The sequence below is a fragment of the Patella vulgata genome, chromosome 2, assembly GCF_932274485.2.
Source record: "Patella vulgata chromosome 2, xgPatVulg1.2, whole genome shotgun sequence".
NCBI lineage: Eukaryota > Metazoa > Mollusca > Gastropoda > Patellidae > Patella > Patella vulgata.
Genome location: NC_065880.2, coordinates 54,495,068 through 54,519,378, shown reverse-complemented (window position 1 = coordinate 54,519,378; position 24,311 = coordinate 54,495,068). Strand labels below are relative to the sequence as shown.

The following is a 24,311-nucleotide window of genomic DNA, read 5'->3' as shown; positions in this document are numbered from 1 at the left end:
AGAAATTGGTTGAATTTATACATTAAAGCCACAAAACAAGTGGTTGCCATGCAAGATATGCCCACATTTTGCAAGAGATGGACAGAGAACAAGCTAAACAAAAGAAAATTTCTAGTACAATCAAGGGCCATAATCTAGAAAGTTATGGTCTGATATGCACAAGTATTGTCACAATAAAAATTGTGACCTCCAGACGGTCCACAACCTTGGTATTATATATACTTTTACACTATTTGTGTAAGTGAAGCGGCCATTTTGTCGGGCAATTTGAGTCCGATTTTAATGTTATGGTGTAACAGTGATGTATTCAAAAAATTTTTTTAAATCAGATAAAAATTATGACCTCTGGAGTGTCCACAAGCTAAAAAAAATGATTTTCATACAATTGTGGGCCATAATCCATGAAGTTACTGTCCGATACATGACAATATCGAAAGGAACAGAGATCTTTGGGAGATATTTCAAGTTTTGTCAAAATTGGATAAAAATTGATTTCCGCCACAGGGATGACAATATACGTCAACATGAAAATATGGGCTTATAAAAACTGTATGTTAATTTACTTTCACTTGGGAACATTTGAAAGTATGCATTTTATCAAATATTTATCATGTTCTGGAACATCAAAAAATCAACTCAGTTTTAAAACCATTAAACATACATTATGCAAGAGCTAAATCTAATTATTGCAAGTCTTTATTTAGGCTTCAGATGTCATAGAAATTATAAATTAGATCTTTATTTACACAACACGCACAAAATCAACTCTGTAGACCCACGGATGGCTTGGATTCGAACAGGATTTCATTGATTGATTAAATTTTTAAATGGCGTCGTGGGCGGAGATTAACCGTTACGTTGACGCCATACTCCTGGAAATTTTAGATCAAGGCTAAATGATAGAATGTACGAAGCGAGGCCGCATGTCAGTCAATTTCTGAATTTGATTGAAACTTAAAAGTTCGATATATACGGCCTTGATATTATATTTAGTTGTGGTTAAAATGAGAGTTTGAATGTCGGTATTATACGCTCTTTTGTCACTTGGAAATTGATAAACATCGCAGCTAATATCACCCCAGTTGAATTTCAGCCCCATTGGATCACTGTTTCCTAGTATTTGTCTGCTTCGGGAGTTACGTAGACCTACCAGTTACACAGAGTACACAAGTCGGCTATAATTATGCCTCATTGATTTTGGTCCATTCCTTTCAAACTTTTGCTTCTTATCTATATATTAAAAGTCTTATTTTTAATTTGTAGTAAAAATAAATATGATACGAATTGAATTGCAACCCTGTCTCAAACCGAAGAGGCTAACGGGACCACAGTCATTGAAAATGTTACTTGATAATCGAAATTATGTATTTGGAGTTAACGCCTGTCAATCAAACGACTGTCAAAAATTACAATGGTGATAACTTTGTTCAGAATAAAGTAATTTGACTGAAATTTTCAAAATATTCTTTCATCATCTATTTTTAAAATGTTATAGCAAGAATGGCCAACTCTCTATTAAAATCTCCCATAATGTATCTTTAATAATCTTCATGCAGAACACACAGATATTCTGTCAATCCTTCTATTTGGGTCTAGGCTAGGGACATGGATTTAACTGGGTAACATGAATAAAACAACTATATCTATTTGGACATCATTTATATATCTTCTTTCAATGAATATTGATACAAAAATACATCAGTCACATAGTAACAATAACAATCAAAGTTCAGAATGTAGACAACACTCCTTTATCATGATTTTTTTTTTTCTTTGTTATTAACAGCTGACATTATTTTTTTTTTATTCCACTGGGTACATTATTTTGTCTTATTTCAATTGCACAAATTTATCTCGTAATATATTCCATTATAGCATATTTGTTTATGAAATCCTCCTCCTCAACTACCCGTGTGAAGACGCATTAATCTTTTTATTCTTCTCAAAACAGCTTCAGTAAATCCAAAGTGAGTTCTACTTTTAATGTAAACCTGTAAATATAATAAACAGATTCATGAATACTCTTAACACCACATACTTTCGTGTGCATAATATACATTTAGATATTTTATGTGGGGAAGGAATACTAAATAATAATCTGCTTCTACTTCAATGATCAGACACTTTCAGCAGGAAAATAAATAGTCTATTTAATACAATACTAGCTTAGTTATCGTGTGTTGCAAGAGAGAGTGTCTTACATGTAGTGTCTTATATAATCTGCAAGACACTAAAGAGTTTCCCCTAAAGGCAATGGGCCAGTTCCCTGTGTTTTTTTGTGACAAGACACAATTTCATATCACTGAATTCAGAATCTTCCGGACTCACAATTGAGAAGCCCCCTGATTGCTGAAAACAATTAAATCACCTTTTTACTGACCAGTGAAGATCTCCCAAGCAGAAGCCTTTCTAAACTTTGGTCAAGGTATTTTCTAAAAGATGTGAAATACCGGTACCCCAAAACAATCACAAACTTACTTGATTTATTTCTTGTATCTTTTTAAACAAGGATTCATTTACATGACTTGGTGCCGTTTGTTTTAATAGATCTATTTCCTCTTTAGTTACGCCCTGCATGGATTCTTCTAGTACTGATCTATTTAAGCCAGAATCTTCTAATACAGATGATGCTCCTGTTATATCTGTACATTGGATTAACATTATGTAATATTATATAATGTATCTATAGAGCACCTGCACTCTAGTAAATATTACTGCTCTGTGTTGCCATAATCAAATCAAATGAAACTTTTGTCACCATAAGGTGGGTTGTAAAAATCTTGTGGAAAGTGGAACCTAAATGAACTACGATTGATAAGGAATTGTGGTCTGTAGGTGACACACAAAAAGAAAATGGGTGTGGCTCTGCCCCTGGGGGTTGGGCATGCACTACAAACAATAGGGATGTTCCTCAGGGTTCAAGATGATACGTTAAGAAATGCAGTCTGTAGACAAACAAATACAAGAAATTGGTGAGGCTCTGCCCCTTGGGGTCGGGCATGCACCAAAAACAATAGGAACCATCCTTAGGGTATAAGGAATAAGTATGTAAAGTTGCAAAATGATCACTTAAGAATTGCGGCCTGTAGGCGACACACAGACAGGGGTGACGGCAATATACATACGTCCACAGTCCACATTATGACTGTGGACGTATAATAAAACTAAAACAAGAGAACAGTATTTTACCTTGTAACCGCCTTATTTGGTGTTGTCGTTTGATGTGTGATTGATAGGCCAATGGTTGTTGATTGACAGGTACACAATGTAATAAATAATATTCTAGATGTCTCCATATAATAAACAGACAATTTTCTATTATAACTGAACACTTGGTTAGGGAAAACAAATATTCAGGGAAAACAAAGATATTCAACTATTTCTGATATAAACACTATAATCTTAATATAACTCAGTCCAATATCTTTTTAAATCTGTTCACTCAGGATTAAGGAATAGAGTATTGACAAGTTTGATCTTTGATTACAAAGTACTGTTCATGAGTATTATTTGGTCTTGACATCTATTCAAAATGTCAAGAGCTAATCTGATCTACATTTAAATCTTTATATTCAATAAAATATAAATAATGTCAAAATGTTCTGGAATTAAGATAACTGATTCTTTCTAGTGTAACTACCTAAATATGGTTATTAACATAGACTATAAAGGATACAGGCTAGATGTTGTAATTCTTTAGTTTTAACTCTAACAATCTGCTGTAGTCGTTTTTTGGCTAAGAGTTGTCTTTGCTGCGATGACATCTTTTCAGTGCTACCAACAGTTGAAAACTAAAGAAACAAATTGTAATATATAAATTATAAACCTGAACATTAGATTTACATCTACACAAGGGATGGCTGTTTTTGTCGGCTTTAGCCACTAGAAGTTCAATCAAGTCGATTGGTAAAACAATGAACCGGTCACTATCGTATCATAAACCAATTTACTTTCGGCTAAATTACAATGGGTTAATTATTACTTGTTAATTAAGTAGTCAATCAACTTGCTTGTCGGCTACGATAAAAGTCATACCTTAGTGAGAATCGGCCATATGGTTCATAATCCAAGTATTTAGCATGAGTAACAGTAATTTTGATAATCCAGTAAAAATAACAAAGAAGCTTGCTGATTATTCATAACAGGTTCAGTAAGGAAATAAGCCACATGGCAATCGAAGGAAGAAGATCTCGACATGGATTGTGCATCTATTGCCCACCTTCGATGCTCCATATGAATTCCAGGTGTACCGGTAGATATTTAAATAATAATTGGATCGTAACTTAATGGCTTCACTGACCAACTGAATATAATTCTTGGGTAGAACACCAAATACACTTTGAAACAGTCATTAATAATATATTATGAATATCTAATTTTAAAGCCATTTCAATTATGGTTGTCGCGTGATCACTGTGCCGTGTGTCTATAATGGACGAATGAATAAAAACATTTGCAAGTTACTTGATAGAAAAGAACCCTACAAATTGTGTTATAAAGAAATACCATGGTGCCGTATCAGCTTATATCCATCGAAAAAAACAAATACAGTAATTGATTCAGGAATATTACTGACATGAATTTCAAGCCAGTACGTGAATTAAATATTTGTTGTTGTAATTTTGTGGTAATTACATACAGTAGAATACGATATTCTCCATAACAAATTACCAAGAATTATTTTTGTTGAAGTCTGGTAATATTAAAGGGAATGGAAGCTTAAAATTTTAAAACCGAGACCAGGACCTCATTTTACCCAATTCTGGTCGGTTGGTTTCAAAATGGATTAAGAACCCTGATCTACATATCCAATTATAGTAGTAATGTTACTTCCAGATTTCCATTTTTAAAAATAGAGAAGATGTATAGATTGGCCATCACCCATAATTGCTATTTAAGCATGGAACACATTATGAGGTGATAATGCTCGTTCCCATTACTTGAGGAATATGAAGTAATCAAAGAAAATAAATTAACCAAATACTGATAACACAAAATACAGTAAATAAATGTTATTACCTCTTTTAAATCATCTGTACTAAGGTCTGAGAGACTAGCTAGTTTTTGTTCATGTTGTCTATGACTATCAAACACAGTCATAAACTGATTAGTACTCTGTTTTAACTGATATATTATAATTCCAAGATTAGGTGTCTGTGTTGTTGATAAACTTGTTACTGAATAATCTACGAAATATAAAACATTGATAAAATCATTATAAAATTATGCCCCATGCTGTAGAAAGTTGTGAATTTATTTCCAAATCATTATCACTTGAAAAAAAATTGAGTTATAGATGTTGAGTTTTTTTTTCTAAAATTCATCCCTGATAAAACCGAATATATATTAATTGGGTCAAATAAGTAGTCAAAATTAAATTGTGATTCAGCTTCTTTCAAAGTCATCTGATCGTAATATTGGTACCGGTACCATTTTCGATAAAAATATGGAATGTCAAGTTAATAATGTTTGTAAAGATTGATATTGTAACATTAACAAGATAGGTAAGATTCAGAAATTTATAAGTTTAGCTACTACCAAAGACACTTGTTAATGTTTTAATCAGCTCACACTCTTTCTTAAATATTTACTTTTGAAATCTTCCATTGTTTTTTTAAATCTTCCATTATTTTTGAAATCTTCAATTACATGACAATAACTTCAAAACATGTAATGTTATACAGCTAAGGTTAAAGGTTAAAGACGCTCGAAGTGGTTGAAATACTTATAAATGATTCCGACTCGGATTATATTGATAACACCGATTCTGGAGATGATATTTCTCATGAAAAGGACTTAGAATGATTTGCAAATTATAGATCAACTTACCCCCTTTAACTTTTTTATTGATGTCAAGAGTCTATCACTTATAATTATTCGACAGTAGTCGATTGAAATAGGCATACAAAATATTTCACAGGAGCCTTTATTTAGCCTGACCACGTGACGTCATGACGTCGACCGGTTAAGGGTTAACTGTTGGTCAACATTCTTTGACTATTCACTCCCCTCTTTTAATAATGGAGGGTTGGATGGCCGAATGGTTAGCACATGCGCTGTATCATACAGCCTGTCATTGTGTCAACTGGCGGAATTTCGATTCCCCGGTAGTGCGTGACAAGTAGGGTCGCCTGTCCAACCTCGTGGGTTTTCTTCGGGTCCTCCAGTTTCCTCCCACTGCTAAAGACCCCTACGTGGAAGCAAATTATTATATTGAAATAAAATTGAACTATGTGTTGGTCCCGAAATGACCTAGTTTGTGTGAAGTGGACATTAAACCCCATTTCTTTCTCTCTCTCTCTTTTTTAATAATAAATACATCAAATCATCTACAAATAATTAAAACCCAAAATAAATAATGTTGTGTAGAAGGTTTAGTAATCTTACCATCAAGTGTTTGTAAATCTCTAGCACCAGCTTCATCTAAACATGGTCCAAACAATATTCTACTATACTGACTACTGGTAGCTGTTCAAAATAAATCATTATATATTTAACATTCATGGTCACAAATAAAACAGCAATAAAATATAATAAACAGTGTTAAATTTCAATTGATATTTTGCAGATTAAATTAGTAGAGATTGTCACTATGATCTCAATATTTACAGGATTCAATTAGTAGATTTACAATATAATTCTGATATCTACTGAATTAAGATAGGATATTTACCCGATTCAGTTAGCAAAGATTTACAATACGATATCCATATTTATGGGATTCAGTTAGTAGAGATTTACAATATAATGCTGATATTTACTGAATTACAATATTTACCTGATTCAGTAAGTAGAGATTTACAATAAGATATTAGATTAGCTGAGATTTCTTGGAAAGCCAAAATAATACCAGCTTGTACATCAATATTGCCTTGATGTTGTGTTTGGTCCATATTACGTAACTGTTTACTAAATTTCTCTGAGAAACAATAGCGTGGTAGAAGTGACAGCATCTGTCTTTGAATTCTTGCTCTGTGACCTTTAAATTCTATAATAGCTGTTTCACTATCCAAGTATTCTGAACCTAGGTCAGCTGAAAAAGGTATCAAATATGCCACATGCAGTCTCAATTATATGACTTTGAAAAAATATATTTTAATGATGTTTAACTGATCTTATAAAGTTCTGAAGAACACTACAGAATAAACAAGCCAACAGTGAGGCTGATTTCCCCGCCGAAATCCTGAAATAAATAGATGACACATATCAATTAATCGCACATTTATTTTTTTCAAAAGTATCAAGCAATCAAACTATACACCAAGTTTCATCACTCTCTATCAGATAGAATCAAAGTTATCTTGTCCCAAAGCATCGACCAATAAAATTTCTTAGCTCTGCTTAGCTTTAGCTCGAAATGTTAATCATTGAACTCAGTCAAGACATTCACCAACTGAACATCTACATCAAGTTTAAACATTCTACCTTAATTAAAATCAGAGTTATGTTCAAAGTCTTGACTTATCAAATTGCTTATCGCTCCTTAGCCTAAGCAGAAAATTCTCATCATCGAACTTAGTCAAGGTAATGATATAATAAATCTATACTTGGAGTTCCATCACTCTCACTTAATTAAAACTAAAGTTATCGTGCCTCAAAGCATCAACCAATCAGATTGCTTATCTCTGTTTACCATAAGCAGACAATGTTTATCATCGAACTCCATCAAGCATTCACCTAATGAACACCTACACCAAGTTTGAACATTCTACCTCAATTAGAAGGAGAGTTATTGTGTTTCAAAGTATCGACCAATCAAATTGCTTATCGCTCAGCTTACCCAGAGCAGAAAATGCTCACTATCGAACATAGTCAAGGTAATGATGTGATAAAACTATACACCAAGTGTCCTCACTCTCACTTAATTAGAACTAATGTTATCGTGTCCCAAAGCATCAATCAATTAAATTGCTTATCACAGCTTACACTAAGCAGAAAATTCTTATCTTCAAACTCAAGGCATTCACCTAATAAACACCTACGCCAAGTGTGAACATTCTAGTCAAGGTATTGATGTAATGAAACTATACACCAAGTTTCATCACTCTCACTCAATTAGTACTAAAGTTCTCGTGTCCCAAAGCATCAACCAATCAAATTGCTTATCTCTGCTTACCCCAAGCAGAAAATGCTCATCTTCGAACTCTATCAAGGCATTGACCTAATTAACACCTACACCAAGTTAGAACATTCTAGCTCAATTAGAATGAGAGTTATTGTGTCCCAAATAGTGTAACGGACAGACAGACGAGCCCATTTTAATAGTCCCCTGCTTTCTTCGAAAGGAGGGGGAGCAAAAAAAATCTTTGAATTCGGTTATTTTAAATGAGCATACTCCAAACACAAAATAATTCAAGATTTCATTTCCATAACAAAAGACAACAGCACCAGGCAGTGAAAAAACTAAAAGGTTTTTTTTTCATTCTCTTTATTTGGCTCGTCACTAAACTCATCTTAAACATACATTATGCAAGAGCTAAATCTGTCTATTGCAGGTCTTTCTTTAGGCCTGAAATGTTATCTAAATTATTAATTAGACATAAATTAATCTATCCAGACCATAATCAAGTCTGCGATCTTCAGTGGATTATGAGATTTATGACAACTTTCCTTCACGATTTACGATTAAATGGATAATCGAGACTATGCTGTTTATCGTACTGACTTTAGTAATGATGATCGAGGCTAGGCGGAAATTTCAAACGCTTAGTTCTCGGTTCATAGTTGATCAATTTGAATGAAATTTTCAGCAAATTGCCTTTACATTATCTAGTTTTTAACTATCATAGTGAAAACTGCCAACTCGTTATCGAATCTCCCATAATGTATCTTTAATTAAGAAAACTGTGTTTTGGGTCTGTGACATAAACATAATAGTGCCTTTGATTTTCTATAGACAGTGCAGGTTTCTTATTTAATCTTGGGACAGTGCTTGAATATTCTGTTTAAATTTCTAAAGCACAAAAGACATACATGACTATAAGCCGACATCCTACTTTAGCTCTTGAGCTGGTATATTGAAAACCCTATTGAAGGAATGTATTGGACCCAAACAGACAGAAACATATGTATACTTTTAATAAGACTGCAGCACCAAAATGTAGAACAGAAACAGGATTTAAATTCCTAAAAATAATACTTACTATGATAGTTGGCTCTAGATATTAGAGATGTAGTGAGAGCTAATTCTCTTAATGCAGCTAAACTTAAACTAGGTCCTCGGTCACGTAATATGGTAGTAAATACTTCATTGTGTGTAACAACAAATAACATAACTTGAGCAGCTATATCTTTACTTTCTACACCAACAGATGTTAATACAGCTAGACATAGTTTAATAGCTGATGATAGTAATATACGATATCTAACTAATGGATTTGGTATAAACTCATCATCACATCTCTCTGTACTCCCCGCATTTACAGTTCTAAAACAAATATATAATAATGTATTATTAAATGGATCATATCTTAAATTTTCTTGGAAATCTATATTGTGGCAGGTAGCCATCCCAGATCTATCTCATAAAGCTACTAGTTTTGTTCTTTTGTGCACTCGTCTGGCTTAAGGGAGATTGTGTGTGGATGTTCCCTTTATTAAGTGTTGGAGAACGGAGTACAGTAGAAGTCTCAGGTGGTCCCTCATTCTATACTTCTGTTTTAAAATTCTCTTGTCTAAATAAATTACCGACATACCTGTCACTGTCAGGTCGTAGGTCAAAAAATGAACAGGCTGATAATTTCTGCATGATTCCACATCTAATTAATATATGAGCACCAGCAGTTGTTTCTCCAAATCTAGTCAATAAACTCTGGAACAAAACAACAAACCATATCATTGAAGAGAGAGAGAGAGAGAGAGAGTTTAACCTCCACTCTACTAGGTCATTTCGGGATTAACATGTGCTTTAATTTTATTTCAATAATTCACTTATGCGTATGGGTCTTTAGCAGTGGGAGGAAACTGGAGGACCCCGAGAAAACCCAACAGGTTGAACAGGCGACCCTACTCCTTTTCACGTACAACCGGGGAATTGAAACCATGCCAGTTGACTCAATGACAGACCTCATGATACAGCATGCACATGCTAACCATTCGGCCATCCAACACCCCCTCATTGAAAATAATATTCAGATAGTTTTTAATATCAAACATGGTGAAAATTGTTGAATTTCAAAAATAACTATCTGAAAAAATATTGAGTTAAATGCAAAAATAAATTGAGCAAACCTTACCATTTTTGACTGATAAATATAGAGAACACGTATTTGGTCTGGATTAGGTCGAAGTATTTTCTGTAATTCTACATCATCTTGTAATAAACTATCTATTAAATGTTGCAGATAACCTTTTCCACTTAGATAGGTTAACCATTGTTGATATACATCAGTTGATACAATCATATCTAATACAGATAGAGCTAGCATCTATAATATAAAGTTAATATCTGTAATATATACACTTTTTTTTTATGATCAGTAGTGGAATACCGCGTTTTATCAGTGAAATAAAAGTGTTATTCCACTGGCTAAAGTAGTCTATGTTGTTTTTACCTAAAATGATTGTAAAATCATAAAATAAATAGAACATTTGTCGTTTTGTCGTGAATAACATATTTTATTTCATCTCTAAGCAAGAAAACGTTTATATTTTCACTCATGCTATGCATTCGTGAAAATATAAGTTTTCTTGCTTCTCGATGAAATAAAATATGTTATTCACTCTAAAACGACAAATATCCTCTATATATCTAATACAGATAGAGCCAATTAGATTCTTATTGAAAGGTAACACATTATAGTTTAATATAAAATATAACCTACCCTTCCTATATCATGTCCATCACAAGCATCTTTACATACAACATCCATTAAATTATCACCATATGCCATTATAGTAGACAAATTCTCTTTTGATAACTGTTCATATTCTGTATCTGATGATCCTAATACACGACTAACTGTTCTATTATCATCTATAATATAAATCAAATACCTTAGCTGCATGCAGTCAACATTAGAAAGATATTTATATATTACACACTATTGTTTGTAAGATATAATGCCAACTTGTCTTGATTCTTACTTCTATATAAATAGTATATGTACAGCTTTGATAAAAGACACGATGTGGCAGAAGTAGATGATTTAAACCAAATAGGTAGGTTAGATACTATTTTAACTTTGATATTTGTAGATTTATTCAGGTATTGAAAGTTGAATAAAATGTAATAAAGATGGTGGTGTGAAATCAATAGAAAGTAATGTTAACTTTGGATGATTTCAATAAATTTTTAACCAATGTTGTTATAATAAAGTCTATATTTGCTGCTTAATATTGAATATTGGGACATTGATTACCTGTACACAATGAAAAGCTTATCAACCAATAGCAATGCCCGCATGGTATTGGAAAGATGATGACCAGCTACTATATGCAAAACAATTACAAGCTCCCTAACAAGAAATATATAATTTTACCTTTGACTTGCAATGTTTCAGGTTTTTGTGCTATTTGAAGATAATACAGTAAAGCCCCATACAGATTTGCTCTTACTCTCTGAGATCCAGCACCTAAAATAATAATAGAAAATTCTTGGGAATACTTGGTCCAATTTTCTGAAAATGAATTCTCAAATTCACTTAAGACTACAATCGAGTAAACTTGAGGGCAACAGTGTTTATACTACCTAAATACAATAATATCCCCATCCTCCACCAATCATCATCACCGTAACAAATTCCCTTTGCTTGATTATGTTTTGATTCTACTCACAATACAGACATAACTCAATTGCACATGACTTGATTGAGATTCTGTCATTACCAATATAGAATTTACAAATTTAGTATTACAGTTTACAACGAGCCAAGAGAAAATTGATAAATCAGGTGAATAGATTAAAAATATCAACACCTACTAGTTTTTAAAATATAGTCAATAAGTCCCTTCAATACTATTTGTAAAGATGTTGCAAATAAAGTTCTAGATCCAGCTGACTGACTCCATGTTGACCGAGTTAATCTGATGCCTGGTGCATCACCAGCTCCAGCCCCAGTATTATCATACTGTCCAGTAGCGTGTGTTACTCTCTCTGATTGGCTGACATCAGATATAAAACACTGAAGGAGATTGGCCATCAGAGTGAGCACGACACCAGCAACAGGGGCAGTTAATTCAGGTAGAGAATCATCTGTAGCTACCTGAAATATTTAGAACATTTTTGAAATCAAACAATCAAAGGACACGTTTAATTGCTTAATATCTGAATCTGGATTTATTTTTTGCATTAAATATTTTTAGCTTTAGAATTCTTTTACCTTTTTGATTTTTAAACCTTGTACTTTATATTCATATAGTCAACAAGAGATGGGATTTCAAATTCCACTCAAGATAATGGAGAGAAAGTTCAACTTACTTTTAACAGAAGATCTTGTAATAATTCAAAAATAACTGTTTGTCTAGTTTCACCATTTAATACATCTTCAGGACATGCTGTTAATAGTACTTCTGCTACTTGACGCCATGCTTCAAATGACTGTCTTTTGGTATAAAGACTTCCACGAACTTTATTTCTCAATACCACTGTACCTAATATTTGTTGGATTTCCTGCAAATAATGAAATTGTTTAATGTTTATCCCTGTATCACAAGGTTCATACATACCCCAATGCTTTTGTTACACATATATGGCACAAAATTTCGACAAATGTCACTCAATGTTTACATACCTTGATTGATCTTCAAACATTTATCAACACACATAATATTTCTAGATCCAGACCCGAGAGAGAGATAAAACTTATGTTTAACATCTAGTCAACACAGGCATGTCATTTTAGGACTAACATATGGCAGACTGTTTTTTTATTATTATTTCAATTTCAGCCACAGGTTATTTAGATAGGTTTTCTTCTTCAATATAATACAGGAATCGATGTCATTCTAAAATATAACAAGCTTTCTGAGAGTACAGCTGAAGTTATCTGAAATTGATCTGTAATCAACTCACAAAAGCACCATGAAAAGAAGTCTGGTAAACTGAATCTGGAATGGGACAGTGTTAGGGGAACACAGAAAGTTAAATATTTAATATACAGTAAACATACCCCCATGATTAAAGGTCTCTGTCCAGCCATTAAACTACCTTGTTGATTGTTAAGCTCTGACATCAATATACGATGTAAAGTTCGTACTTCACAATATATGACATCATTTTCTGTTTTACTCTCACAATTAGATATAACTTGTTCAATTAGTTTAGGATCAAAGAAATCAAGCTGAAGTTGTTCTGGATAATCTTGATTAAAACTAACTGAATCTAGCAAACACAATAACTTTCTCCTTGTTCTTTTACCTAAAATAAAATGAATTACATGTAACTTCAATTCAAAATATTGTATATGTGACCAGCTCTGTCGCAGACCCCTTATTTCAGATACGGCCCAAAATATGCGAAATTGGCATTTGTGAGTTTCCAGCATACTCGTATTTGCTTTCAAAGAGGACTTATTTTTTATTTTCTTAACACCTAAAAGCAAAAGGTTATCAGAAATTCACAGAATTCACTGTTTTTGGATGCTATGGTGTTTTGTTATATTTGTGTTAATAACTTTCAATTGGATTTTTCAGAAAATTTAGTTTTAGTGTATGCCATCTTCAAAGTTTAATATCACAGACTTTGTATTTTTGGTAAGTGCAGATGCCAATTCAAATATCTTAGAATATAGAATTTAAATTTATTGTCATCAGAGCTGGTCCCATATCAAATCAACATTTTGAGAATTCCAGCATGTTTTCATTTGGTTTTCTTGATTTATAGCACTAGGCTAGAACTTGATGACTTAAGAATGTTAATGTATTGACATTTTAATAAAAACTGTGTAGGGGATATGACTAGACAATATACCTGAAGAAGCTATAGTTTTATTTTGTGTAGCTGCACCACTTATAAACATAGAAGATTCTCTATCCCAACCTGATACATCTGTTTCATCAGTTACACCAGCCTGTATAGCTGTAATAATATAATATACATCAGTTACACCAGCATGTATAGCTGTAATAATTAATAATATCATTTGCTTAAAACCATAACAAATGGTGTGAATTTCACTTATCAAAGTAGACCAAGTCTTGTCTGGCAGACAGAATTCACTCAAAACATTTCTACCAACGGCAAAACATTAAAGACACATGATTACTTTGGAGATCTTCACCGGTCAGTATAAAATATTTTTTTTGATTTGACTATAAAGTGCTTGGATTTTGAATAAACTTGGTTAGTCTAAGGTTCTTCTGAACATGAAGATGAAGAATGAAGTTTGAAATCACTAATTCATTTCATTAAAATGATAAATAACACCGATTTATAATACACAAATCAAAGAATATGAGCTTATACAAACCAAAATTTGGTGCTTCATCTGAGTCATCCAGTAATAAATGTAATAATCTTTGTGTATGTGAACGTTGTCTATTCAAAGATGTTAGTCTTAACTCTATAGCCACAGTCTTCAACAACCAGGACTGTGGACCAACACAATTGGATGCTAGAAACATATGTTAGATAAATCATGGTTTTAGTAACATTAAATGAAATATAATATGAAATGATAGTTGATTATTTTAAAGAGAGAGAGAGAAATGGGGTTTAAGTGTTTAACAACACAGACTAGGCCATATATGGTACAGTTTTTTATTTCAATATTTCAACAGTCTTTAGCAGTGGGAGGAAATCAGAGGACCCGGAGAAAACCATGGGGGTTGGACAGGTGACCCTTGTCACGTACAAGCTTGGGATCGAAACCACTCCACAGTATCGATAAGATATTTCTTAACTACTTTTACAGCACATCTCTGATTTTAAGTAAGTAATATTTTATTCATTTTACAAATTCCTAACAATAATTATTTTCCAAAACTACACCTACCTCGTTCATCTGTTTTAAATGGTAAATGTTGTAATTGTCTATACAAGAAATCATGAGCTGTTCGTAGATAACGTAATATAGGAGAAGTTGTATCTTTATTAGCACATAGTATATATATCAGATGATAACATAATTCAGCTAGACGTGGTGTTTGTGTTAAACATGTTGGACCATTACGTGAACCAACACCATCATTTAGTAATGTTAATATAGAGTGAAGACATGTTTTAGGTGAACCTAGTATGCCTGTAATACAAAATATAATTAATAATATATTTAACATATTTTATAGATATTTTTAAAATTTATCAAATTTCTTTCTTATTTCAATATTCAGTGAATTTTTTTTTCAAAGTTCAAAGACGGTGACTATGCAAATTTAGTCACCCGCAGCTTATAAAATTTTATTAGGTTGAGTCTGTGATGTTGACATATCTTACATTCTGAAGTTCGTTATTCTATCTGCATCATTAATTAAAATTACACAGCATAAACATTCTCTAATTATTCTAAAATGAGAGCCTCTCAAATTAAGAAATGAAACGAAACAGTGTTTTATGGTTTGTCAATATGGTATTCTTTATGAGATCACGTCAATCGAAGCTATAAAATGTGAATCCTACCTGGATCTTGTAAGTTTGTTTTTGTAACAGGTTTACGTAGTTCAAATCCCAGCAACCAATGTGCCAGATTAGGTGCAGATTGTTCCATAGCATATAACATCAACTGTATTATGTGTTGTCTTGTAGCATTCTTTATATGAGCTGTTGAAAACTCTTCTTCTGTAATTAAATACACATAAAACTAATATACTGACCACCTAAACATTTTTTGGGTAAGCTGACAAGAAGAAAAACTAAATTTTTTAAACAGAATTACCACTACAAGTAGGGACACTGATCTCTAAAATTGATCAATCCTAACAAAGTTGTGGCCATTAGTTTCTACGAATTTTATACCACTATCATTACTTGTTAGTATTCATATATAAGAAATAATAATTCTGAAATATATGTAGGTTCTTTTTGAACTTTAGTGTTTGTACACCTATATTAAATGTAAAAATTACAATTACTTTCTCTTTTTTATCATGTAATTAATTATCATTACATTGAAAGTTATTAATTAATTACCATTACCCATTACTTTAAAACTATATGAATAACAATCATTTATTACAGGTATTACAAACGTAATGTTATTTTATTAAACCAGGTTCAAAATAATCTTTGATTCACAATAACAGGTTTTTTTGCCTTGATGTGATGATTCATATAGAAAAAACCCTGTAAATATTCAGGTGAGGGGCAACAAAAGAATTTATGAGATATATATTAAAAGCAGATAAATAGTGCCCTGAAAAAATCTGCTAGTATAATTATAGTAAGTTGGGTTTCATTTGTTTTTTTTTCTCTAAAGATGGTATTTGTTTTGATTGTATGTTACAGGGGTGAGGATAAGGGTTTGTACTTAACAGAAATGTATTTATCGTCGGTGGGGAGTCAAAAGGTCGTATCAGGATTTTATGAAATTGTCAAGGAGAGCCAAAACTAGCCCAGAGGTTAAGAATCAAAATGTCTTACAAAACCGTCACATCAAAATGTTGTATGTAAAATGTCGTATTTCTGAAGCTTTTCTCAAATATTTATTTACAAAATGAATGTGTAGCCATTTAAACAGTATGTAACGATCCGCACATATCAAGCTCAACATCTAGTGCAGAAATAAGGAGTGAAAGCTAGTTATTTGCAATTTTATACAGCAAAGACGTATCTCAGGAAAATATTCAGCTTTCCCTGCTTCAATTTCATAGATTTCACACAGTAGAGTCTCAACAATAATTTCAAAAATACGTATTTAACCATAAAACAATACTGGCCATATTTCGTTTGATTGTAATGCTTTGGTTAGACACAAAGTTGATTTTTTCAAGAAAATACGACATTTTCACTCTTTATATTTATTTTTTTTGGAACATCCCATATATGACATTTTGAAACAGTATCTATAAAACCTCTTTTTATTGGCTTAGAAAAAGGAATACCAGATGAAAAGATGCGCATGAAAATTCTCATTCTGAAGAAGCAAAAAAGTGAATTTTGCAAAATATGCCAGATACGACCTTTTAACTCCCCACCGACATTAAATTCATTTTTTTCCATATTTATTTAATTATCAGTTGTTTTTTATATTTCTGTATATACATACATACATATATATAATTCTTGGCTTTACCAAACCAATAATTATTTTTTATTCTTACCTGGTGTTATAGCATGTATATCATGTTTATTATTTAATATAGGTTCTATTTCATCACACTCTAAACATTCTACAAAACCCTGCATTAAACCTCCATTTACATTCTACAAAATACAATAAATATAAACATAATTAAATTCTACAAAATACAATAAATGCTGTGGCCTACCATAGATACATTTACATGTTACGTTTAACAACAAGTGATACCACTATCAGAATTTTATCCTTAATACTAATAAACACACAGCAAAAACATGTTAAATCACTCTGAATGTTCTGTATCTTAGGTCACTGCAAGACTTTTCACATCTAAAATAAATTTCTTACCTCATCTACAGTAAATAGATTAACTAGTTCTGTTTGTATAGGAGCTGATCTACATGCTAGATATAATATCCTAGATGCTGAAAAAGCTTGTTCTGGTAATAACGTATTAAACATTACAAATCTGAAATAAATATTTATATGACAGTGAATAATAACATGTTTGATAGGTTTCCTGGCAACAGAACTTATACTGCCACAGCCACTAAGTTGTCCAAGCAGGCCATAAATGTTGGAACAATTTTACTCTTTTGTAGATAACAAGGATTTCCAATGAGGATGTATAAAGTAATAATAGTAAACAACATTGAAGCTGTAAAATTATTTGCAACGGTTTTAAATCACAGCAAACAATGAAGCACTTTATGATTTAATAAGATGGTCAAAATCCATGGTCTGGGTCAAGAATAAAAGTGTTGATTTTAATGGATTTGATGTGTTAATTTGTTTTATGGAATGACAATCTTTGTTCAACAATTCAGTTCTATAAAGCCCACGTTGAGACTATAAAGCCCACGTTGAGATATAACTTACTGTGTCATTCACCATATTTAAAACGAAAATTTAGTAGTATAGAGCTTGATTCTATATAGACTAGTTCTGGTATTCCATGACTACAGTCTATATTAAATATTACTGAACTTACTTGGCTATATTAACTAAATGATTAGCTGTTCTACTTCTAGGATTAATACTAAGTAATAATTTATCCATGGTAGCTATCATAACAGGAGATCCAGATTCACGTATCATAGTTTCAAATTTTTCTTCTTTTTCTAATGCCAGTTCAATCATTCGTAGAGATAACAGGGAGGCTTTTTCAAGATGTTTCTTGCCTAAACAACAGTAAATTACAATATATTATCTTGGTGAGGAATCTCACTCTTGTTTCACATTAGTTTTATTTGGTAGAAACAATTCTTATTTGAGACGCTTATTTCTAGATACAACAACATTGTTATCTCTTCAATCTTTACATTCAATTTATCTACTAAATCTGTTCAATGAAGCCCTCAATAATCATGCAATCTTCATTAAAGTCATATCATGATTCCAGGAAATAGTCTTACCTGGAAAAGATGTATAGTTCTCAAACTGTTGAACACTATCATCTAAAACTCGCAGGATCTACACAACAATAGAAGATATTAGATCAGCATTAAATTTTTTAGCATATATCAAAATAAAAACAAAACATTTGTCACCGATCAATGTCTATATTTTCAACTTGAAACAATAAGTGTGAATTTGTTTTTCAATTGTCTATATTTATTTGTAAACAGAGAATGAATCATAGAAAACTACTTTGAGACAAAAAGGATATAAATTTTGAAATAGTACTTACCATCTTCAATAATCCTGAATCATTTAACATATGAAGTAATAGAACATGTCCTGGTGGTTTATTAGTAGATACAGCACCACCACCCTGTATCTCCACTACCTGATCTATAAAATCTATCTCTTTTACTTCATGTTCATGTAATAATTTACACATTATCTCTAATGTACATACAGCTATCTCCCACTATAAAACAAATAAATATGATTACATCTTGCTTAATCTGAAAATTCTGCCACTAATTATAATAGAAAGATAGAAGAGAATTGTAGTTGATTTGAACACAAATTGATATATTAGATAATCATGGTAGATAATGATCAATTATCACAATCTGCAACTAACTATGGAATAAAATAGTATATTTAAATGTAATACTTAATTTCAAAACATTTTCCAATTTGTAATTTCTCATACCATTTTTTTTTAACTTAAAAGTCGATGAATGTCATTTGCACATTTCAGAATATACAGTAGAATCTGTATGAGCAGCCACTCCTATTCAGCGACATCTCCTTGTAAGCGGTCACGATAAATTCCCCCCGTAGAAATTCTGTTGTTTCATCTCTTTATTCAACGGTCACTCCTCTAACGCGGCCAGCGGTCACTATTTTACTAATAAATTCAACAAAACATCGCCCATTCAACGGCCATTGTTAAATGATACCATCTTGTCGTTCTTTGTAACACCCCCGCTAATCCCGTGAGTAGTAGTTAATTAACTGGACCCCCACTGATCAGGTAAAAAGAAATGTAAACATACCAATCAACCCGGGATTATCTGTTAATTAATCTTTTGTTTTATTAAACGACTAACCTGATCATTGTTTTCACGCGTAACGACACATTATTTGATACTGATTGAATAAAATAAAAGTACCGAGTTTTGTCACGATCATCTAGTATCTCTCTTAGCGCCTCCTATAATATTACATACAGAGTTACACCCCCTGTAAATAGGTGATAAAATTAGCGATGTTTTTTGTTCATGTGTTTTTTTGATAAAATAAAATGAATTCATCGATTTTCTTCACAAAAATGGATAAATATTATCGAATGCATCACAATGGTAGACAGTAGTATCGAAGGTTAGTACAAAATGACAAGTTTACAGAAGTTATGTCCGAGATTTGAGTAAAGAATTTTCGTCCGGCGCAAGATTCAGCGACGGCCAAATTTACCGCTTCCAATGCATCCAAGCGTAATATTTAATTTATGTCGGCACAAAAGGCAACGAGATTTTATTAAGAGGCCACTACCGTTAAGTTATGTCCGAGATTTGAGTAAAGAATTTTCGTTCGGCGCAAGATTCAGCGACGGCCAAATTTACCGCTTCCAATGCATCCAAGCGTAATATTTAATTTATGTCGGCACAAAAGGCAACGAGATTTTATTAAGAGGCCACTACCGTTAAGTTATGTCCGAGATTTGAGTAAAGAATTTTCGTTCGGCGCAAGATTCAGCGACGGCCAAATTTACCGCTTCCAATGCATCCAAGCGTAATATTTAATTTATGTCGGCACAAAAAGCAACAAGATTTTATTAAGAGGCCACTCCCGTTAAGCGGTCAGTTGTGAAAATTCCCTTGGGTGGCTGCTTAATGCAGATTCTACTGTATCTAATTTTTAACAGCTCAATCCACGCTAAAATGTATTCAATTACTTAACATTTAACTGATCAAAATATTGACGGTAGATAATTTCGCGGCCTGGATTAAATTGTATTAAAAATAGGCCCACCAATAGATTTCAGTGAAAATTATAGGTGGAACTGACTTGTTTTGATCGTATCCTATATATCGTCTTCAGTGGATGCCCAATGTTGATAAATTTCAATTCATCATATCTTTGTAAATACTGAATGGAATTAACCATTCTTGGACGAATATTTCTTGTCCAGATTCAACTTTCACACTATTGTAGATAGTAGGGAATTAAAAATCCCTCAAATGATATTCAGAGACTTTAAAGAACGTCAGCAGTCATTGTACTGATTTAACTATTCATTATCTTACCTTTTCTTCTGTATTTTTGTAAGCTCTAGTGTAGAATTTAAGGAAGACATTATTGATGATAAATTCTAGATATGGATCGAATCCTGGTGGTCTATAGCCAGCACCTAATGCTGCAGGTATTGGTATATTAGTTAATTGATTGAGTAAGAGTAGAAACGCGCGGGTCATGTGATACTCTTCATTTCTGCTTTCAATTTCTTCTAGTTCAACCTAGAAATAGATAATGGAGAAAGAAAGACAAGATAAATGCCAGGCTTTGTTTTTGTTTCATCATTTCACATACTAAATCAATTTGTATGATGTACAGCTTATTTACTGGATATACCCATGTCAGATTATAATCAATTTGTGTCTGTTAAACTATTAAAATCGTAAATAAAAAAAATAACATGCTAGTAAACTTACCACAATACCACAAGTTTGTTCTGTTGTTGTTGGTATAGTCGGTAAAATCTAGAAAAACAGAAGAGTATAAACCATTCTAATATCATTGGTTGGTTGCACTAGAACAAGACAGGTGATGGATAGAATGAAAGTCTGAAATGGTCAGAATTGCAATAGAGATCTGTTGAAGTTCCAGTAACAAGTTTAGTATAAGCACCGTAATATAATTAGTGGAAATATTTTCTAATTCAATCATTATGCATTCCTTTTGTTATCTAAAACTCTGGTGGATTGTCTCTTTTGTGGAATTTAGGAGAAACTGGAAATCTTTGGAGTATACCATTCAAGTACACTGAACACAAGTCATTAATATCATTTTATACTTAAAACTTGTATTATTGAAAAACAATACTTTACCTGAGCTATTTCTAATGTTTGCCATATGTTGGCAGCTATAGCTGGTGTCATTGCTAAATATGCCAGGGTTTTTAATAATTCTGCTTTTAATATAGATGGTATACTACAACCAATTAAACCAAATAATAGTATATTAACTCCCCACTGTTGATTCTCCCACACAGCACTTCGACAATTTTCATTCTGAAAAAACAAAACAAAACCGAAACCAGTGAATAAGATTTTTTCATGCTGTTTCATCAGTAAATATATTCAACAACAACATTCTTAAAGAGATCTTTTCTTTAATACAGAAAAAAATAATCGGTTAAAAGAAACAGGATACAAAATATAAGTTTCAATTAAAATTATTCCCAGATTGTTCTAATAAATAACTTTAGAGAGTTGGTGGAATTTATCAGTCACACAACAAAACTGATTCATTTGGGACCACCACATTGTAAATCACTTCTTAAACCTACAGTGAAATCAGTCAAAGATCTGGATTACAATACTGTAAACTACTTGTCCACTACTACAGGATGTCACGATGTATATCATTACACATCTATTATAACTGTAAATTCCCTAAACAATGAAACCTACACACTAACTTAAAGATGTTAATCGCTAAATTCCACATGCAAGTCTTAGAAACTCACTGAACTTTTTGTTTTGTGTAGAATCCTGTTCTGAATTTGATTGGCAGATTAAGTTTGTTTTACATCCAGGTCATTTCCTGCTAAATATGTTTCTAGTTGCTTATCAAATCAGTATAGAAGCCTATAACTACCATTTGTAATTTCTACTTTTCGCCCCTTCAGAATGCGAAAGTCAAAAAGTAAAAGATACGACAAAATGTAAGGCGACAGCACGCACACCAAGCAAAAGTTGAATAGAAAATAGAAAATTATGAAATAACACACTGCAACATTAGCTCCCCTCGTTTTTGAGTTGCATTTTGGCTTGTGTAGTGTGATGACTTTTATGAATTCTCGAAAAATGGATAGTAAAAAATAAATGGACTAGATATGTAAGTTTAAAGTGCTAGCAGTGGAGATAAAGGGAAATTATGAATTTTGCCATAAGTTGAAGGAAGTAAAGCAGTTATCAACTTTGCAGAGAGGTTTGAGAGATCAGATTTTAGATGTTATGACAGCAGAACATCTAACTTGTTGGATTATATAGCCCACATGCTGATCATGTTTCGGTTATAAATGAATGTACAATATACCTGTTTTATAACACATTGTGTTAGTTTTAAGACAGCTATTATTCCATCTAACTCATGAGCTGATATACCTCTATTATGTACAGCTCTATAAGCATGTGATGCTTCCATGGTACTGGGTGTTTCTCTACGTAAACTAGTATAATACTGATTTAATGACATGAATATATGATCCCATGATACCATGCTAGCTGAACCACCTATTTAAAATAAACACATAGATAGTTGAAACAATTCAATATGTAGATACAATAAAGAACAATCAAAACACTTATTTAACCCTTTAATATGAAAAGTGACATATGTATGACTTCATGCTTTTCCAGGAAAGCTACATGTGTGAATATTCAAACACTTCAAAGAGTTCTTAATGCTTAAAATATAATATTTTCACGCATTAGGCTACACAAAATAAATGTCTTGTTTCTCGGGCAACTGACAGCTGAAACTGTAGGGGGGGAGGGCGGTTTCTTTTTTTTTTTTTACCTCATTGCTAGCTAGAGGATGGTGCAAAATAAAATTTGGCTATTGTTGAAAATTGTTGGGGCTGGAGGGCGGCCTTGTATTTTTTTTTTTTTTTTTTTTTTTAATGAGAAAGTCATTACTTGTCTACGGTTTTGCTTTCAGTATAGTGTACATACTTAGAACATAAACCCCAAAATCAAGTCTACTCAAACACTGAACACTGACTGAAAGGAAAATAATTTCCATATTTATTTCACGTAATGTAGCTTACAAATGGTAATGGTGACAACCATAATTGAAATTGGTTTAAAATAACATTCCGTACGACAATTAATAGCCGTCCATAATAACAACAATAATTTAAAGAGTAAGCCTCAGTCAGCATGTGTATCAAAAATAATCATCACGGTAAACGACACTTAGAACTAAATCTAGTATCGCTGGTTTGACCTAATTCCAACCAATGCATGTCACGTGTCATCGGGATTCGTGAAATATTCGGTGTTCTATCTGGGGTTTATATCGAATGGTCAGTAAAACCATTATATGTGTAATCCAATTATTTTTTCCCGGATTATCAAAACTACTCTTATGTGCTAATGACCCAGATTCTGACTAAGGTATGGTGACTATAATCGTATCGTATTCGTAGCCACAAGTAATAATTAACCTGTTCTACGATTCATTGTTTTATAAGGAGGATTTTTTAAACATGGACCGACTGAAGCCGGCAATAATGAGCCGATTAATATCGAATGATTGAAATACATTGCATTGTTGTCAATGACTTTCGGTGTTTAACACGAATCAAATTCTAGTTCACCAGGGGAGGTAATTAAAATCACGTGATACAAAAATGGAGGTTCTTTCGATATCAATAAAAACGACTTGTAAATGAGCATTTACATCTGAATCAGTTTAATACATTTGAATGGATATACACATATGACGCATGTA

General features: G+C 32.3%; 1 protein-coding gene across 1 annotated transcript in view; it reads right to left on the bottom strand.

Moving 5' to 3' along the window:
* Positions 1 to 3,653: 3,653 nt before the first annotated feature.
* The window catches only part of LOC126809474 (nuclear pore complex protein Nup205), a 30,178-nt gene continuing 9,520 nt past the window's right edge, over positions 3,654 to 24,311 (bottom strand). Inside the window, exons 13-37 of the mRNA XM_056099157.1 lie at positions 22,893 to 23,089; positions 21,680 to 21,862; positions 21,284 to 21,331; positions 20,879 to 21,088; positions 18,868 to 19,050; positions 18,593 to 18,650; positions 18,169 to 18,358; positions 17,526 to 17,646; positions 17,197 to 17,299; positions 15,557 to 15,715; positions 14,934 to 15,179; positions 14,409 to 14,552; positions 13,910 to 14,017; positions 13,110 to 13,357; positions 12,419 to 12,610; positions 11,921 to 12,203; positions 11,481 to 11,573; positions 10,824 to 10,975; positions 10,236 to 10,427; positions 9,696 to 9,811; positions 9,144 to 9,427; positions 6,779 to 7,033; positions 6,388 to 6,468; positions 5,020 to 5,186; positions 3,654 to 3,791 (exon numbers count right to left, since the gene is read on the bottom strand). Of these exons, the coding sequence (XP_055955132.1) occupies positions 3,654 to 3,791; positions 5,020 to 5,186; positions 6,388 to 6,468; positions 6,779 to 7,033; positions 9,144 to 9,427; positions 9,696 to 9,811; positions 10,236 to 10,427; positions 10,824 to 10,975; positions 11,481 to 11,573; positions 11,921 to 12,203; positions 12,419 to 12,610; positions 13,110 to 13,357; positions 13,910 to 14,017; positions 14,409 to 14,552; positions 14,934 to 15,179; positions 15,557 to 15,715; positions 17,197 to 17,299; positions 17,526 to 17,646; positions 18,169 to 18,358; positions 18,593 to 18,650; positions 18,868 to 19,050; positions 20,879 to 21,088; positions 21,284 to 21,331; positions 21,680 to 21,862; positions 22,893 to 23,089 (4,151 nt within the window). The remainder of the gene's footprint in view (positions 3,792 to 5,019; positions 5,187 to 6,387; positions 6,469 to 6,778; positions 7,034 to 9,143; positions 9,428 to 9,695; positions 9,812 to 10,235; positions 10,428 to 10,823; positions 10,976 to 11,480; positions 11,574 to 11,920; positions 12,204 to 12,418; positions 12,611 to 13,109; positions 13,358 to 13,909; positions 14,018 to 14,408; positions 14,553 to 14,933; positions 15,180 to 15,556; positions 15,716 to 17,196; positions 17,300 to 17,525; positions 17,647 to 18,168; positions 18,359 to 18,592; positions 18,651 to 18,867; positions 19,051 to 20,878; positions 21,089 to 21,283; positions 21,332 to 21,679; positions 21,863 to 22,892; positions 23,090 to 24,311) is intronic.